Raw genomic sequence first — 18,137 nt, 5'->3', positions numbered from 1 at the left:
TTCCACTTTAAACATAAATCAATGGCTTGCTCTATTTGATACAGCTAGGTTTAATAATTTGGTTTACATCCTGACTAGATGAGGGGACCAATTTAGAGCCTCCATGAACAAGGCTTTAGATATCAAGAACTGTGCTCAGCTAAAAGAGAGGTGAGCCAATTATCGGAATGAAGGATTGTGGAAAATCCTGGTTTTAAGCTATAGACTTTAGCATTGTGCAGTAAAGTAAAAAAGTTAAAATGGCATTTATATCTACATTTGAAGTGACATGCTTTTAGCCTTAGGGTCCACTCACACTAGCTCCCATGCCTTATATTCTGTATAATGTGCACGCTGATGTCGTTGTGTAGTGGTGGTACAATGTGTTATTACCACACTAGTAATGCACTGTTCAATTTTTTTAAACTTTATTTAACACTACAAATGTACTTTTCATTGAACTTTATGCAGTGCATTGAGACACGGTGCAGTACGTTGATAGACAGTGACACTGCCTAAAAAAACAGCATGTTGCGTTTTTAAGCAACACACATGTATGGTGTGAATTCACAGAGAACAGTTGTTTTCTATATGCCCCTTGCGTTGAGCCTGCTTTGATCAATGCAGATCAATGTACCTAGCATGAACAAGCCCTTAATATGTTTTATTATTACATGCAATGAGGGAATTTACAAAAACTAAAGCAGACAATATCTTGAGCAGCTTTGAATAGTAACTAATCAGCTTCTCTGCACTGCAAAGGTAAATTGTTTGTTTTTGCCTCGGGGAGAGAAAAAAGCTACTTACATGATCCCCGCTCCTGCCAGCTCAGGTCCCCGCAGCCTCTTTGCTCTGGTGGTCTAAGGGCCTGCATTGTACATGAGGACACCAAGGGACAGTCCACAGCTGGAGCAGAGAGAGAGAGAAGAAGAGAGCGTCAACTTCTCGGTGAATGGGGCTCAGGTAAGTAAAACAGCTTTTTTCTGCCCCCTAGGCAAAAAAAGCACTGCAAGGGAAAACCTTTCTTTTCCACAGAGTTGGGTTTGAAAGCTGACCTTTACGCTTAAAAATCAAAAATTCTACCAATGCATCCCTCTATATATTATGATTATTAAAAACATAGACATGTCAGGTGTAAAATGCTGTGATTTTGAAATACTTACACTTGCAGAGCATTTACTTCCTGCTTTGAAAGGGCCAAATGACTTCAGTTTGCCAAAGCAATGCACACTGGGATTGCCTTGTCATCTGCAGAGCATTGCTGAGAATCTCATCTGTAATCTCATGAGATCTCAGGGAAAGGCATTTTCCGCCCCTGAGATGTGCATAGTCACATGTTCTAGTCACATGTGTCAGATATCCAGGAAGTAATAGGAGAGCTAGTAATCTGCCCTTAGTAAACATGGCTGTCAGAAGACTTGGGAAGAAAAGAGAAATAAGGTATGCAAAGAATACATGGCCTGCAATTATCTAGAAGTATGTGTTTGTAGATTGTCATTACTAAACATTTCTAAGGCCCCATTCACACCAGGGCAGTATGGTTGCGCAGATTTTTCCGTGCTGAACTGCCTAGATGAACAATGCAAGCACGTGGCACCACACTATCCTAAACACCTGCTGCCCAAAATGCTCCCTGAGCTACTTTTGTCGCGCTGATCAGCATGTTTTCCATAAGGATTTCAATGGAAACGCGCTGATCAACGTGGTTTTGGGCGTTTTAATTGCATTTCAGAGCCGAAACGCGAATAAAAACGCCCAAAAAAGCCCTTTCAAAAATCACCTTGGTGTGGATAAGGCCCTATGGTGTGTTTATAGATGGGTGTGCAGCGCTTGGGGTCACAGAGTAAATGTCCACTTTAAATGATATTTAAACCCTCCTGTTTTTTTGCATATATCTACTGCTAGCAAGCAGTAGATATATGCACAAAGTTTTTTTTTTTTAAACCCTGCTCAAACAGCAGTTTAGACTCACCTGTGTTCCGTGCGCGGTCCCGTGCGAAAATGAGAAATTTCTCGAGTGGCCGCAAAGGATCTTGGGGCGCGTGCATGCGCAGTTCTCATTTTCAGCTGGGACGCGACGAGGGACAAGGTAAGTCTATGGGCGCGTGCACCCGCATGCAGACACCGCTGGATAGGAGGGACAGAGCAGTAAGCGCTGGATCGGAGAGCCGCCGCACCGCTGGAGAGAAGGCTGAAAACATCAGGAAATAAGAGGAAGATCGGAAAAAGAGACATCATTTAAGGTAAGTGCTAACATTAACATGGGGGGAGGGAAAAAAATGTTGCCTTTAATGTCACTTTACGTTAATGCGTTCAGAAGAGTGAAGTGTTATTGCTAATTGGTTGCCGGGGATATTGCAATGTCCACTTTGATCTGTTACTTAGTAAATGAAAGCTATAGCGGGTTTGGTCTGGGTACAGAGTCTTCTGGACTGTAGAGATGAGGGGTCCTTCCTCAAGTGTATTTGTTGCTACTGGGTGAGATGGACACTTTCCATTGGTTGATCATTGGTGGAGTCATCACAGACATCAGAAGACTGCAGAAGCATGATGACGTCACATTGCAGGGTATCAAAAAAATAAGTGGTCAGTGGCAGCCCAGATTGCAGTGCTGGATCTCTGGTCCCCACTTCTAGAAGAGGCACTAGTGAGGGACCCTGGTGATGGGGTTTAAGACTTAATGATGTTGTGTGACAGTAACAATGTCTAGGTGGGGTTCTATCATACTATAGAATGCTACACAATGTACAAATACAGGTCCAATTATAGTGACTAGAATGCTGAGAACTAGCTTATACTTGCCAGTGCAAGAAAACAATACATGCAGCCTCAGTCAGCCAGCATTATTATAGACAGGCCATTTTAAAGTTTCATTTCAGCCAAAACTTTTTTTGTTTTAGTACTGGGTAGATTGAGGAAGGGTTGGAGCATTTAAATTGCTGTATGTGAAATCGGATTCTGTACGGCAGTACAAAAAATTTGTTAAAGGGTCATTCCACCCAAAGTGAATGTATTTGTTAGATGCCATTGGGATGTATCACCTAGCAGCTTTTTTGATTTCTCAGGACCTCTGGTGGCGAGATCTCTTGACCTGAGTTCACAGGTCCTCTCACCTGTTCTGACCATTAAAAGTATGTTTCTCTCGTCTTGTTGGATCATTCATTTATTTTACATTATGAGGAATGCTGCAAAACAAAAGTGCCACAGGATGCATACCAGAGACTGACTCCATTGGGTAAGATTGTGTGTGTGATTGTTAGGTAGTCTGAAATGCTCTGGTCCCATCACAAGAACTGTAGGGACTTAGTAGATAGCCATGCTTTACCTGCCGACAGTCCTTATTTTCACTGGACTGTACCAATGTTTGTCATGTGTGAAATGTGGATTGTCAAGAGTAAATATGATGTGTCCAACTTTGGTTCCTTTAGCTGACTTTGGTCAGGCAGTTTATAATTTCTGTGATCCAATGCTTTCAGGCATTGGCAAGGCAAATGGTTTAAACAAAAGAAACCTGCTGGGTTTTCCTTACACACATGGTTTAGGTTAATGATGTATCATATTAAACATGAAAAAGAAGTGAGCTAGTGCTAAAACAAAGCATAATTATATCAAGATCCTAGCTTCATGCTGGTCCATGCTTTCTTCAGGCATACAGAGCCTGAAAGAGCTCAGAAACATGAGTGATGAGTTAACCTGTTTTCTGCCAACTCAAGCTTTATAAAGGTTATATTTTTAGGAGAGATTAAAAAGGGATATCGATGTCCTTTTTGATTATACCTTTTGCAAATAATGTTTTACCAGCATGATACGAACATACCGCACTATCCAGAGAATTCCAGTACTTCAGACTTTATTGAAATTCACAGCAAATCCAGTATAACAGTGAATAAAAGTGTATAAAGCAACAAATGCCAGCACTGCACACCCCCAACCAGCTACAACCTCTCACATGTTTCACCCGTAGGCTTATTCATAGCTCTATGAGTATTGGAATTCTCTGGATAGTGCGGTCTGTTCGTATACTACTACATTCCAAGGTGGAGACGCACCTATTAGACCTGCACCTGGGGAGTCCTGATGGTGGCTAAGGAATTGGAGCGGTGAGATTTCCTTTGGCTCTACAAATGTCTTACCAGCCACATACAAGCCAGAAAGCTGGAAGAAGGTTTCTGTTGCACCCATGTATATTTTTTGCCAGCACTATTGATTGCCTATTACAAGCTTCTTTTTTTTTTTTTTACTTTTAAGTTTGTATTTGTTATTATTTCTTTTTTTTTAGTTTATATGCGGTCTCCTGAGACCACTTTCGGTCATTTTGACACCCAGAGCATTGCTTTAGTGAGTTTCCTTAAAGCCAAAACCTTTATTATGGTTATGGAGTTAGGGGTGTTGGAGCCTCTGCCATATTTTTATTGCTGCATGTGTATCTGTTTTTGTGTGTGATCACCAGGAAATTATTATTTCCAATGTGAGCACAGACAGCAGGACCTGACAGATGTTCTAAACCTGTATGGCAGCCTTCCAGCATAAAGGACTTATTTAGGTGTATTCCCGGTTGTATAGGGTTAGGTAGCAAATGTACAAGTCTACATATGGGTTGTCATAATGCTAATGATGCTGTGCAGTCATGTCTTGTTTATAGATACTATACTATGAGGGAATGTGTGGTTCATTTGCCGCTAAGACACTTTACTGACTTGAAGCTTGAGAAAAACTTGTATAAAACTTGAGAACAGTAGAGATATGTGACTCATTTTAATCGCTGAGGTAATACATTTTTTACTTTTTTTATTTCATTGGAGTGATTGACTTATCTGAAAGGCTCACTTTCATTTATAAGCCTGCTGACTGGTTGCTCCAGGTACAGTTGTCCTTTAATCACCTACCTGCACCCCCTCTCCGTAGAGTGCAACTCACCTAGATAAATATTTGCATCAATACAGCGATATTTACTGTGCAGCCCTTCTTGGAACCAGACAGCCTTTTGTCCAAAAAACGTCCTGCTGGGACCTCTTCTTAGTGCGCATGGGTATCACAGCCCCATTCTTTCCACTGGAAGTTGTCATAAGTATGGAATCCCATAGGTAGGAATGGCTGTCCTTGAAACTTTTTTTATGTTTATAATCTGAAATGATATATTTGTTTTCATTTTGAAAAGGGACACACAGCATGCAGCTTTCATCCTACAAATCCACATCTAAGTTTATAAAAAACAGAAAAAAATGAATATATTTGTCATTGTACTCCCAGATAGCAAGGATAACTTGCCACAAACTTGTGGCAGGGTTAAATTGTAATTCTTGTTAACTTGCTGCACACATTCCTGGCAAGTTGTAGACTTGCAGAACACTCGCAGCACAAGTTCTAGTTGACACTTTATGAATTTGTAGCAAATTTGCTTGGCAAGTCTACAGCAAGGTCTTAGCAAGAGCTCTGCAAGTGTACAGCACTTTTGCAAAGCACGTTGATCTGGAGACTTGCAATGCAGACTTGCTGTAATTGTGCAACTAAATTGTGAAGCTTGGCAAGTGTGCAATGGTTTAGCAAGTCATTTTATAACTTGCAGCTCAATTGCTTGCTATCTGGGCTGTACTCAGCTATGCTGTCTGGTATGATCATCTGTCTGTCTCTATTTTTCAACTTGTATATTAGCTACTGTGGTGTCTGAAACACACAGAAACAGGCTGTTTGAAACTTAATTTCCTGCAAAAATAATGGAACTATATATTTTTTCAGTATATCAAAATAAATAAAATAAATTGACAGGTAAAATCTTTTCATAATTCTGCCTATTGCCTGGAAGTTCACTGGGAAGTTAATTTAAGAGACACTGTTATTCAGTAGTTAAGCACAACAAAAGGATAATACGCAGAATGCAGAAACCCACAACAACCAATCAGATTTTAGTTTATTACTGTATGGTCGGTTCGATTTTTTTCTTATTCTGATTGGTTTCTTTGAGCTTATTTACTCTGCACTTTATTGTTGCTCTTAACGCTGCTTTGTTGTATGTTGGCATCTCAAGAGCTTGCAGAATGGCAGAACGTGAGAGATTCTTGCATGCTAGAGTAAGCAAATAGTTAACATTCACAGCAAGAGCCGAGCAAATGACAGACAGACTTGCCTGACTTAGAGGACTGAGCCATGATGGCTACGACAGCTTACACTCAGCTCACCGTGCCAGTAGAAACAGCTGGAGGCCCAGCTACATGAGGAGCCTGTCCCCGAGGGGAGCCGCTCCATGTCAGCGAGGCAGCAGCTGGGTGGCATGGCACTTATCAGCCATGTCGGCGTTAGAATAGAGATGGGCGGGTTCCGATCTGCTCTTCTGTCCCCGTGTGAGGATTAACCTGAGCCTGAGGTGAAATTTCAGAAGTCTATTTGATCTGTGCCGGAGGAACGTGCTCAGTTTCTTGGCTGGAGACCAAGCTGGTGTGGATGAAAGCAATGTGATCTCTTCCGAGTCTTTGAGCAAGCGTGTATCGGTTTCTTAATATCACAGGAGGGAGGATAATGTGAAACATACATGCTGTTTTCACCAAGTCTGATGGACTCCAGAGACCTTCGGAAACCACATCCGAAACATTTGTACGTACAGCCACGTGCCTCTTTTCCACACAGTGTAAATATTTCTTAGTAGAACTCCACTGTTAAAAGAACTCTTGTCCAACTGAAAGTCAGGATATAGCTTTATAATGAAGAGCCGTTGGTTATTAATTAAAGCCAACACTCGAAAGCTTTTTCTGTGCCACCCTTTGCCACTTCATTATGCTGCTTAGTAACATTTACAGGTATACAGAGAGGTACGCAGTTAGGGCCTATTGCACTATGGGAGAGGATTTTTTCCCGTTCAGCTGTAATATCCAGTAGCCAGCAACAGGCACTAAGACTTCATTCATTGCATGTGTGGGTGAGAGATACAGGCATGGAGGCGTGCAGATAGGCTTATTTTCACAGAGAGTGTTGTCATTTAGAAAATAAAAATAGGGTTAATATGTGTGCGTTTTAGCAATGGTTCTCAATAGACTTATTCTTTAGTTGTAATAGATGCAGCTCTGATTGTAAAAATAGATCTTGTATATGTTTAAATTACCTCTGTCCTTGACTGTTTACTCTGTGCTAGGGATGATTAGAGTGATTTCGGTCAAAGAATGCTTCATTTTTGCTCACTTAGCTGTTTGGCAACATTTGCTTAAAAATTGGGGAGTGTATGTATGGTAGTTTAGTTTATTTCATTTAATTTTCGTTGTATTTGTGCCTTCTTCCTTTATTGTGTACTTGATTGATATTTTGTATGTTGCTTTGATTTTTTTAATGAATCTTTTTTCCTCTTCTGTGTTTTCTTTCGGTGACAATAATAAAATAATGAGGCTAAGGGGAGACATTTTTGGCACAAGAACAGGCCTAGGATAGTTGGAAGGAACTTCCCTAACCCTCAGGAATCATGTAAACATGGCCCCCTCTATTCTTTAACCTCCAACCCCTTTAAACTAAACACTTGATTAAAAAGAATTGCCTTAAAGCTTCTTTTATTACCCAAGTAATTAGATGCATTGGGTTAGCATTCAACTTGTGCATTAGAAGCTGCAGCAAGATAACACCTTATATTCTGTCTGTATATTCTCCCAATGGGATCCACCGATCAAGGCATTTTGATAATTGCATAACTCTTTCCAAGAGCCAGCCCACTGCTTACATGGGGCTGAGGGCTCTTGAGGAGTATTAAAGTGACATTAAACCCTCAGATTTTTTAACATAAACCAATACTGTAATGTGTGCCTTACTGTAATCCATGGTAGTTTCCCTTCTCTTAACTGCTCTTCCTTTTAAATCTGTTTTGCTAGGGAAGTCAGAAATAGAAAAAGATTTGGGGGTCATTGTAGACCACAAACTGAATGGTACCTTGCAGTGCCAAGCTGCGGTAAACAAAGCTAGCAGGGTCTTGTCCTGTAATAAGAAGGGGATGTATTGCAGGGACAAGTCTATAATTGTGCCTCTATATAGATCGTTGGTTCGGCCACATCTGGAGTACGCGGTCCAGTTTTGGTCGCCGGTACTGAGAAGGGATGTCCTTGAACTGGAGACAGTCCAGCGGAGGGCAACAAAACTAATTAGGGGAATGGAGGACCAGAGCTATGAGACAAGGCTTCTGACCTTAAACATGTTTACGCTGTAATTAAGGAGATTAAGGGGGGATATGATTTTCATGTACAAGATGTTCAATGGTGACAGCAACATTGGCAACAAACTGTTTGAGATTAACTCCATTACAAAGACTAGAGGCCACCACCTAAAGTTGGTGGAGAAAAAATTCCAGCACAATGGGCGAAGAGGGTTCTTTACAGTAAGAGCGGTTAAGGTCTGGAACTCACTGCCATCGGCAGTGATTTCAGCCAAGAGTGTAGATTTGTTCAAGAAACGTTTGGACGATTTCTTGAGGGACCGTAATATCCAGGGATACCAGTATCCCTAAGAATGAGATGATGCGTGGGCCTATATGGGTAGGACTTGATGGAAATATGTCTTTATTCAACCCCAAACACTATGTAACCATGTAAACAAAATCCTAACTTTCATGGTGCATTTATGTCTCCAACTGTCAAGACAATGTAGAGAAATTTAATTTTTCATGTGATAGTTGAATAGACCGGAACCAGCAAAACAATTAGGATATACTTGGATGGTATCCATTGCACTCTGTTTTGCTGTTGATCAGCCTGATGTATTGGACAACTTTTGGTTATTCTTAGTCAGGTCAGACGTCATGATCTCAGATCTGATATCAAAGTCATGGTTGTTATATACTGCTAGTTTAAGAGTGGGAAGCATTGGTCTTGAGATATGATACTTAGGTGTCTGCAGAGGAACAGAGCTTTCTGGAAATCTGGCACAGGAAGTGGAGGACAGGCTGCAAACAGAGAGAAATGGCTCTTGGCAGTCTAGATATTGAAAACTAGTGGCTATTTTTAAACAAGGTATCTGTTTTTTTATTATGTGGTTTTCGGTGTTTATCTTACAGTTGCCTTTAGCAAGGATTAAACCCAAAAATTATTGACATCATTGTCTTCACATAAACCACTCTGAAGCAGTTGGCAAATGCTTGTCATTAAAATAATGTGGATATATTTTAGCACCTCTAACAGTTTGTAACCACATCAACAGGTCCTGATTCATGATTTGCAGTGCAACACAATGGTTGCGCTTTACTGATCCTTGTCACAGTTCAGCGGGAGACTTGCAGCTAAGCTGTTACTTGTAGTTCTACAAGTATATACATATCTCTTACCCCTGGTTCTGCGGGCATGCGGGGCTGTGCTGGTGCTTGTAGTCCTCCAGGCATGTGCTCTGAACCTGACTCACTCTTGCACCTGTCTGCAAGCTTTAGGTGTCGGCCGACCTCTCCTGCTGTTTCTTACGCAGCTTCTCAGCCAATCAGTGCAGTCCGCTTGTGGCCAATCCTGTTGATCCTCCCTCTTTTTGTCTCTATTTAAACCCAGGGCAGCGAACGGCATGCTGCCCCAGCAACGCTTTCCCAATCTAGTTGCCGAGTCCCCCATTTGTGATTTACCCTGAATTCCTGGAAGTTTTCCCGTGTACTGAACCTTTGGCTTGTCCTTGGAAATCCCTGTCTACAGGCTGCCCTGTGCTTCGCTTTTGTCCTTGGAAATCCCTGTCTACAGTCTGCCCTGTGCTTTGCTTTTGTCCTTGGAAATCCCTGACTACAGTCTACCCTGTGCTTCGCTTTGTCCCTGGAAGTCTTCAGCCTGTCCGTAACCTTTGATTCGTACCCTGTACCTGTTAGGTGAGTTGGGTGGACGTAGGGATTGTGACCTGGGGTCAGCACGCAGGCAAACACATCTCCACCATCAGGAGCTCTGGTGAATACCGGCTGGCCCTTAGATTTTATATGCTGGGGGACCCCATGCCACCTACTCAGCATCCCATGCCACCTACTCAGCATTGCAGCACCCTGCCTTGTATTTGAACTTCCAGCTTAAGCTGACTTCCACTGCCTCATTCACATACCTGCTCTGTTCCCTGCTTGTACTCCAGCTCTGGGAGTCGTCAGCCTACACTGCTTGGACCCTTTTCTCTAAGTGTCCCTGCCAGTGTAGTGGAAAGGGTCCACATACCTGACTCCAGTTCATACCCGTGTGTCCCGATCCATGGCAATCCTTCTCACAATGCAGGTCTATGAGTTGGCCCACTGAAAACAGTATTTTATCCCTATACATACATTTATTACAATAATAAAATGGAAAAGCAAGCTTGTTAAAATATGGATGTTGTATCAAACCTTACCTCCAAATAGAAACAGCAGTAGTAACCTAAAAATGACTGGTGTAGCTTAGATTCCTTGAATATAAACCAGATGACATGTGTTTTGTGGATTATAGAACCAGTCCAGCTCATATTCCTTTAAATTGGGTTAGAAAAACCTAGGAAAGTAATTATTATTCCCAGGAAAGTAGAAATTACTGCTCTGTTATTTCTTTGTATCATGGCTATTGAGCTGGACACGCTTGTAGCTAACCTGTGTGATTTTTCTTTACTCACCTGTATTAGTCTGAGCAATTGTTGAAGTTCTAAACCATCTGTAGCACATTGTTAAGACTGGTATTTTTGTAATTAAAGAAACTTGATTATGTTTTCCACAATTTCTATACCTAACAGATATTCCAAACATATAATTATTTTCAGATTCATGGCCTTATTTAACTCTCATCATTGACACTATTAACCAGTTGCAGACCTTGGGCATATAGGGTGCATCCTGAAATACTTTATATACCTTGGGTGTCTACCCTGGTCCTCCCCTACTGTTGTGACCATTGTACAGAGTGAAATCATCAGGTTCATCTATCTGATTGACAGCTTTGCCCTGCTATCAAAATATATAATGCACTTTAAAATGTGAGTTGTGTATCGTCATAACCTGTACTGATGTGCATTGTAAGGTAGATTGCAATGTGTGATAAAAACACATGGCAACATTCATCAAATGTGTATTGATGCATTTCTATTCATTTCAATGGATAACACATCAGGCCAAAAATTCACCAAAACAGAGAAAATGAGCCCTTAAAGAAGAACAGGCCTTAATAATAAATTATTCTAGATGTCAACTAAGCAGCTTTCCAAGCCTCAGAAAGTGAGACTAAATTTGTAGTAGGTTTTATTTAGAAATCTGAACACCTCTACCATTAGTTTTTTTTACTCTGAGTTTTCTTTTAAGAGACTGAGAAACACACCCCTAAGCATAGCCAAAGGGGAAAAGAAAATACTACTATTATTGTTTGGCCTGTTGCCAGAGAAGGAGTTTCTAGACAAGCTTCCCTTCCCACTTGTTAGGCTTTTCCCATCTGTGTTTTGGGATTAACAGGCTTACAGAGTCCTACTAGTAAGCAGCACTGCAGGTCGAGACCCAGCAGCTCCCGTCAAGTACGGATTTGACTTAATTGTTGTGTAAGTCAGCAAACTATGTCAGGAAGAGGAGAGCTGCAAGGGAAGATCCTTTCTTACTCCTTAAAGAGCCAACTTCACAAAGAATGTGACAAGTGAACATGCTAAAAGCAGGACATAATTTCTGTCCTATTTGAAAATTGTTAATGTTTAAAATGTCACAATTTACTGCTTCTGAGAAAGTAATTCAGCAGTACACAGGTGAACACAATGACGTTATAGCTGTCTCCAGATAAGTGGAAAAATTGTATTTATGTCTGCTTCAGATTTCTAATTTCAGATACTTTCTACTGGAATGGGCAGCCTGAAGCAGAATTAAAACGTAGTCCTCCAATTTTCCACAGGAAGCTTCGTCCACAGTGGTAGGCCACTAAGCGTCATTGTTCTTTTGGTATTGACAGTAATCTCCTTCGTTAGTGTCAAGATCATTTCTACCTTGAAGCATGATGAGGATCTTGTCCTCTTTAGAGCCACGTTTCACGATTTTTTATTATCATTTAATATGTGCAGTGTAATTGTTAAGGTAGTGCCCCCCACCCCATGCACTTGGTACCTTCTTGAGCACGTGCGTGCAGGAAGGTTTTTTTCTTTAGGGGCGGAGCTTTCTTTAACCTGGCAAAAGCAGAGCACAGCTGCTGGAGGGGAAAGATACGTTTTTTCAAGCAGATAGGGTGGTAGTTTGTGATGACATAAACACTGAGCGGTCTACTGTCCACGGAAGGAGAGAGACACCGACCAGGGGGGTGGGGAGAGACACCGACCGATGCTGTGAGAGGGGAGGAAGAGAGAGGCACCGTTGGGTGGAGGAAGAGAGAGACACCGATGGGGGAAGGAGGAGAGAGACACCGACCTACGCTAGGAGGGAGGGGGAGAGAGACACCGACCGGCGCTGGTTTGGAGGAGAGAGACACCGACGGGGGGATTGGTGCTAAGGAGAAGAGATTGGTTATGAAGAATGTCAGCAGCACACCGAAAATTCTTTAAGGATCACCAAATGCTCATTTTATGGAACAGTTTGCCAGAATGAAAACAAGCGCTTTTGGGGCCACGCAGAGTCCCTTTATCAGGCATTGACATCATTTTTGTTGATGTTAAAGCCTGATGAAGGGACCCTGCGTGGCCCTGAAAGAGCTTGTTTCCATTCTGATAAAATGAGCATTTGGTGATCCTGAAAGGATTTTCGGTGTGCTGGTGACATAACCAATCTATGCGTACAGCGATGTCGCCTGCAGTCATTACAAGCACCCTCCCCATCGTTTAGGATATCCAGTAAGGAGTGCAGCAAGATCTTCTACTTTGGAAGGAGAAGAGAGATGCCGACCCTCACCAGAGCTTGCCCCTGAAACACATAAGCACTAAACTGCAATACTGGTGAGACCAGTAATAGTGGATTACTCTGTTTGGCTATGCTGTCCATAGGAGTTCTACGGTTAAGATCTTAGAGGGCTGAATTGGTGTTGTTTATGCCCATGTCCTCATCATGTTTGTGATTACTATTATCCATTTTAATTTTTTTCTAATAAATGATATTACAGGGAGGAGGAGGCGCCTTTTTCTGTTTTCAGCCTTTTTAGTTCTCAAACAGCATCCAGGGTGGCACAGAATTTTTACAGCTGGGGAGAGGGGTGTAGTGTGGCAGATTAGTTGAGAATTCTAATAGGGATGTCCCGATACCATTTTTTCAAGACCAAATACAAGTACTTTCCTTCAGGTACTCGCCGATACCAATTACTGATACTTTTTCTTAAAAGGGACATGTGACATTTTTTAAAAAAAAATACAGACTACTGATTTTAGGGCAGTTTCTTTATAATTATGAAGAACTGTAACTCGATCCATGATTATTCAGCAATGGATAATGGCAACCAGCAATAGAGAACTACAGATCTCATCAATCCATGATTATACCGCAATGGAGAATGGCAACCATGGATTGCTGAGATTTGTAGTCCTCTATAGCCGTTTGCCATTCTCTATTGCTGTGTAATCATTGATTATACAGCAATGCAGAATGATAGCCAGCAATAGAGGACTAAGATCCCAGCAATCCATAATTATACAGCAATTATACAGGCTGCATTTGGGTCTCACCAGGGCGGCGTTTCGGTCTCACCAGGACTGCATGTGGGTCTCTCCAGGGCTGTACAGACGGGTGCCAGGCTCTCCAGGGCACTGCATGCAGCTGCCAGGCACTCCAGGGCTAAACAGATGGGATCCTGGCTCCAGGGTTGTACTGGTGGGTGTGGGGCTGTCCTTTGATATGCCAGGGCCGGAAAGGAGGGGAGGCAATGTATGGCCAGACAGGCACTATCAAACACAGCTGCCTGAGCTCCCCAGCAGGCTCCCTGAGGTCCCCAGCAAGCGCGGGACATCAGGCAGCCAAACTTGCTTAAAACGTTAAAGGGCCAGTATTGGCCTTTAGTATCGGGGCATTTTCACAAGTAGAACTACTCCTGAAAATGCCCAGTATTGGCCCCGATACCAATACTAGTATCGGTTTTGGGACATCCCTAGTTTCTAACAATATAGTGGTGGTGATGAGGGGTCAGCTTCCTAAAATGTTCTGGTTTTGAGTATGTTTTATAGATGCTAAATATTTTTGCTTGCCTGAAGAGCACTTAAGATGCTTTCAATCTACATTTGTTTTATGGTATCAAACTATTTTGAGCTATTTCACTGAAGAGGTCACTAAAACATTATCTGACATGCAACAATATCTACTTGGTCCCACTGGAGACATCTGCTGGAACCTTATTGGAATTGCATGTGTTGCATGAGGGGCATCCAACCAGTAATTGGCTGTAATTTTCTCTGGCGCTTCAGGAGGTCTACAGTGTATTAAATCAGAATAAGTGAGAATTCTTGCCAATTCCTTATTATTTTTTTCTAATAACAAAGTTACAGCAACTGATATCTATTAAGAAGTGTTATATAAGAATTGAACCCCAGTTCAGTGTTTCTCCTTTTAATGAAGCCTTTAATCCTAACTATTTTATAATTCTATTTCTGCTCTGCATACCATCTGCAAGCAGATGAACAGATGTGAGCTGAAGGTCTGTGGTCAATATGTGTTTCTAAGGCTTGGTAATTATTATAGTCCACAATGTACAATTTCCCTAAAGCAGCACATTTGCAGATGCAAGATTTTCCCACAGTCTGTTGGGGGAACAACTACATTAATAGTTGTCATTTAAGGAGATGATCACCTAATTAAAAATGCACATGTATTTATAAGTCCAGTTGTTTTATAACCAATGTTCTACAGATAATAGAACTACCATCAGGCTTTTCATGGGTTTAACAATATGCGGTAAGTTTTTGCTACTGTTCTGTCCAACTCAAGAGACTCTTTACCTGCTTTACTCTTCTCACACACAGTTCACTCGCCAGAGCCAAAAGGGGGAATTGTGCTAAATGGTTTGATAAACAAAGGCTCTTAGAAAAGGGCTTGCTTCACTTGTTGCTCAGAGTAGTGGTTCCTGCAGCATCTGATTAACATGAAAGTGTTTGAGCAACTAAATCAGTATGACAGCCATGCAAATAACATTTAAAGTCCATCTCTGGGCTCCCCCTAAAGCCTGCGGTCCCCTTGAGCTCAACCCGAGAAGTATTTAATGCTTTTTAACTTGCAATGTCTTGTGATTGGTCTGGTGATATACTGGTTCCTCTTCGGTCTTCTCCAGAGGTGGGCAGTCCTGAGTGATGCAGAAGTGGCATTGATGTGAGGACATTAGCACCTCTCCTGCATCAATACACTGTGAATGCAGTTTATCGTTGTTTATGGGGTGAGACAATGTCGCCCTGCGCTGACAGTTTTTCCTGAGTGATGCTGGGCGTTATTTAGTCCAGAAGACTGAGGGCCTCTTGTAGCAAATAAGAGGTACTGTGGTGGACAGCTGTAGATAGTAAAAGTTTTGCTGCTACAGCTTTACAAAAGAAAAAAATAATCTTTCAAGGTTACATTTCCAAAAAATCATTTGGCCTGGAGTTAAGCTTTAAAGAAGAGGAAGTTAGAAATGGCAGTCTATGTATTCCTCTTATCACAGGCCTCCTTTAAACCATATTAATACATTCTTTCCCTTGAAAAACCTTTTTAGCCCACTAGCCCTATTACCCATATAGACACTTATAGGGTCACTGGATAGTTGTAATGGTAAAGAGCTTGTATTTAATGTATTGTGTTGCCCCGCTACTACATTTGTCCGCAAGAGCCCCCCTCAAAACTGCTTATGAATTTTAACCATACACGTAAGCAAAAGGTTTTCTCTTGGCTGCATGGGCAACCAGGTGACAGGAGACCATGCTTAAACAAATAAGGCTCTCTACCGCCTCCTGTCCAGCGACAGTCCTCATTATCAGGACATTATACTGCTTAGATTAAGAATAATGACTTAATCTAAGATGTAACCGCAAGCACTATAGACAATGCCACTTTTGCCCAACCATGTCTACTACTCTTCCTTAATTTATTAGCTGTGTATTCATATTACATGCATTCATTACATTCATATTTCATAACGTGCATTAAAATATAATGTATCTTTTACCCTTCTTTTTCTACTCCTTTGTGACTTATACATTTTAGTGGCTTATGAGGATAAAAGAAGAATTCCTACCTAGTTAACATTTTCAAAAGGAAAACTGAGCTAGAGAGCAAGATGGATTTTTTTGGAGGTTTGAACTTGTACTTGTACTCCCTCAATGTATTTCTCATTTTAGAAAACAGTGAATTCAGACACAAGCTAAGTTATGTCGAATTAGAAAGGCATCACCATCCAAATCCAGTATATTACCCATCATGTTTCTAGACTTCTCAGAGACTCTAACGTTGATATTTGAGGTTTTCATGCCATAGCAGTCAGGTGGGCTGGCCCCCTCTACTGGAGTCCCCATGAGGCATAAGAAATCAATGAAAGATTCAGTTCACTAATAACAGAAATGTCAGTTTTTAATGTACTGTCTGTTCAAAACAAAAAACTTTTCTTTAGACATACATTCTGACTGTTATTTTTTATTCTCTTTGCAGTTGTTTGAGGTGGATTAAGTAATGCTCCTCCGCCTTAATGTCATGGTGATCTCATACCTTTGTGCCATCAGTGCTGCACCTTTCCAAAACCAGAACACCGATCGGGATTATGGCCCCAACAATTCTTCCTTCACGTCAGACCAAGTTCAAGAACCCTATAACTTAACTGAAGGACTCCACGAAGGGATCTTTCCAGACTTGGCAACTACATATCCTGACATGTTGGATAAAGAATGGAACCTTTATTCCTCAAGAGTGGCTCTGTCCAGTCAGGAGCCATCTGGACCTCCCCTTCTGTTCTTGGCGGAAGAGACCATTGCACACTCAGAGCCAGCAAATAGAACTTCTCGAGTGAAACGGGCACAGGGCTCTGATTCTGTCAGCCTTTCAAGAAGGGGAGAACAGTCGGTGTGCGACAGCATAAACGTCTGGGTCACCGACAAACGACAGGCAGTAGATATTCGGGGTAAGACTGTTACTATCTTGTCTGAAATTCAGACACTCACAGGTCCCTTAAAGCAATACTTTTTTGAGACCAAATGCAACCCTCAAGGCAGCACCACCAGTGGTTGCCGAGGGGTGGACAAAAGACAATGGATATCAGAATGTAAACCAAAGCAGTCATATGTACGGGCACTAACTGCATACGACAAGTTGGTGGGCTGGCGCTGGATTCGAATTGATACAGCTTGTGTCTGCACCCTGTTGAGCAGGAGTGGAAGGACGTAGAAATGGAGAGGGCAGAGGATAATCCTCCCCTTGGTTTACTGTGGTTAGGAGAAGCTGATGGAGTTGTTTTTCTTTAAGCTGTTTACAGTAGGGCCTTACAGCCTGCATCACACATTCCTGGAGTCACGCCACAAAGCCAGCGTCTTAGAGGATGGAAAAGTCACCAACAGCTGCCATCAGGAGTCATTTAACTTTACCATGTTGGGAAGAAGCACAAAACTGGATACAGGCATACTGCATTACCCGGACCATACAGGACAAAAGTGTCACCTCCCGGTGATTACTAAATTTAGTGCCTTTTCATTTTGAATTTGCACAGTAAACTGTTAGCATGTATTTAATTTCCAAGTTCCAGAGGTCGGGCAGGCAGTCTCAGCATCTGTCTCATCAACAGCCTGTGTGCTCCTTTTATCTATCCCAATCTCAGCATTCAATTTACTTGTCTGCTAAGGACAATGTTACTAGGTACTGACGCTTGAAATGAAAGACGTGTTTGCATTTGGTTATTAACTGTGGACCTGCTAAAAAATGTGTTTATTTTTCCTGATGCCCAAGCAGTCCACGTCGTAAGCTATTATAAAATGGTTATTCTATTTGTAAATTTTATATATCTATAAATATATAAATATATGTGTATATATATTGAGAAATATAATTTATTGTCATTTTGTTTTTATGGACTGCATGTTACATTCTCTTTTCTTTTTTCCTAGTTAAAGAGCAGCTCCATCCACATTAAAGTTCTCCATTTTGGTTGGAATCCTTTTTTTCTCTCACTCTGGCTCTGTGCTGGTGAGGTCATCGTGGCTTATCTGTAACAAGTGGAGCTTGACCTTTCAGCCAAACTACCATTAATCCTGACACAATTCTCTTGTTTCTGTAGAGGATCCATGCACAATGTGCAGAAATACTGTATCATGATCAGAGAAATATATGAAGA

General features: G+C 41.6%; 1 protein-coding gene across 1 annotated transcript in view; it reads left to right on the top strand.

Annotated features, from left to right (window-relative positions):
• The window catches only part of LOC108801341 (neurotrophin-4-like), a 120,874-nt gene extending 103,327 nt beyond the window's left edge, over positions 1–17,547 (top strand). Inside the window, exon 2 of the mRNA XM_018573266.1 lies at positions 16,469–17,547. Within this exon, the coding sequence (XP_018428768.1) occupies positions 16,490–17,197 (708 nt within the window). The 5' untranslated portion in view covers positions 16,469–16,489 and the 3' untranslated portion in view covers positions 17,198–17,547. The remainder of the gene's footprint in view (positions 1–16,468) is intronic.
• Positions 17,548–18,137: the final 590 nt, after the last annotated feature.

This window comes from Nanorana parkeri, unplaced genomic scaffold (genome assembly GCF_000935625.1).
Source record: "Nanorana parkeri isolate BGI_ZX_2015 unplaced genomic scaffold, ASM93562v1 scaffold2306, whole genome shotgun sequence".
In the NCBI taxonomy this organism is placed as follows: Eukaryota; Metazoa; Chordata; class Amphibia; order Anura; family Dicroglossidae; genus Nanorana; species Nanorana parkeri.
Note: the sequence above shows the minus strand (reverse complement) of the source record. Positions and strands in the feature narration are given on the sequence as shown.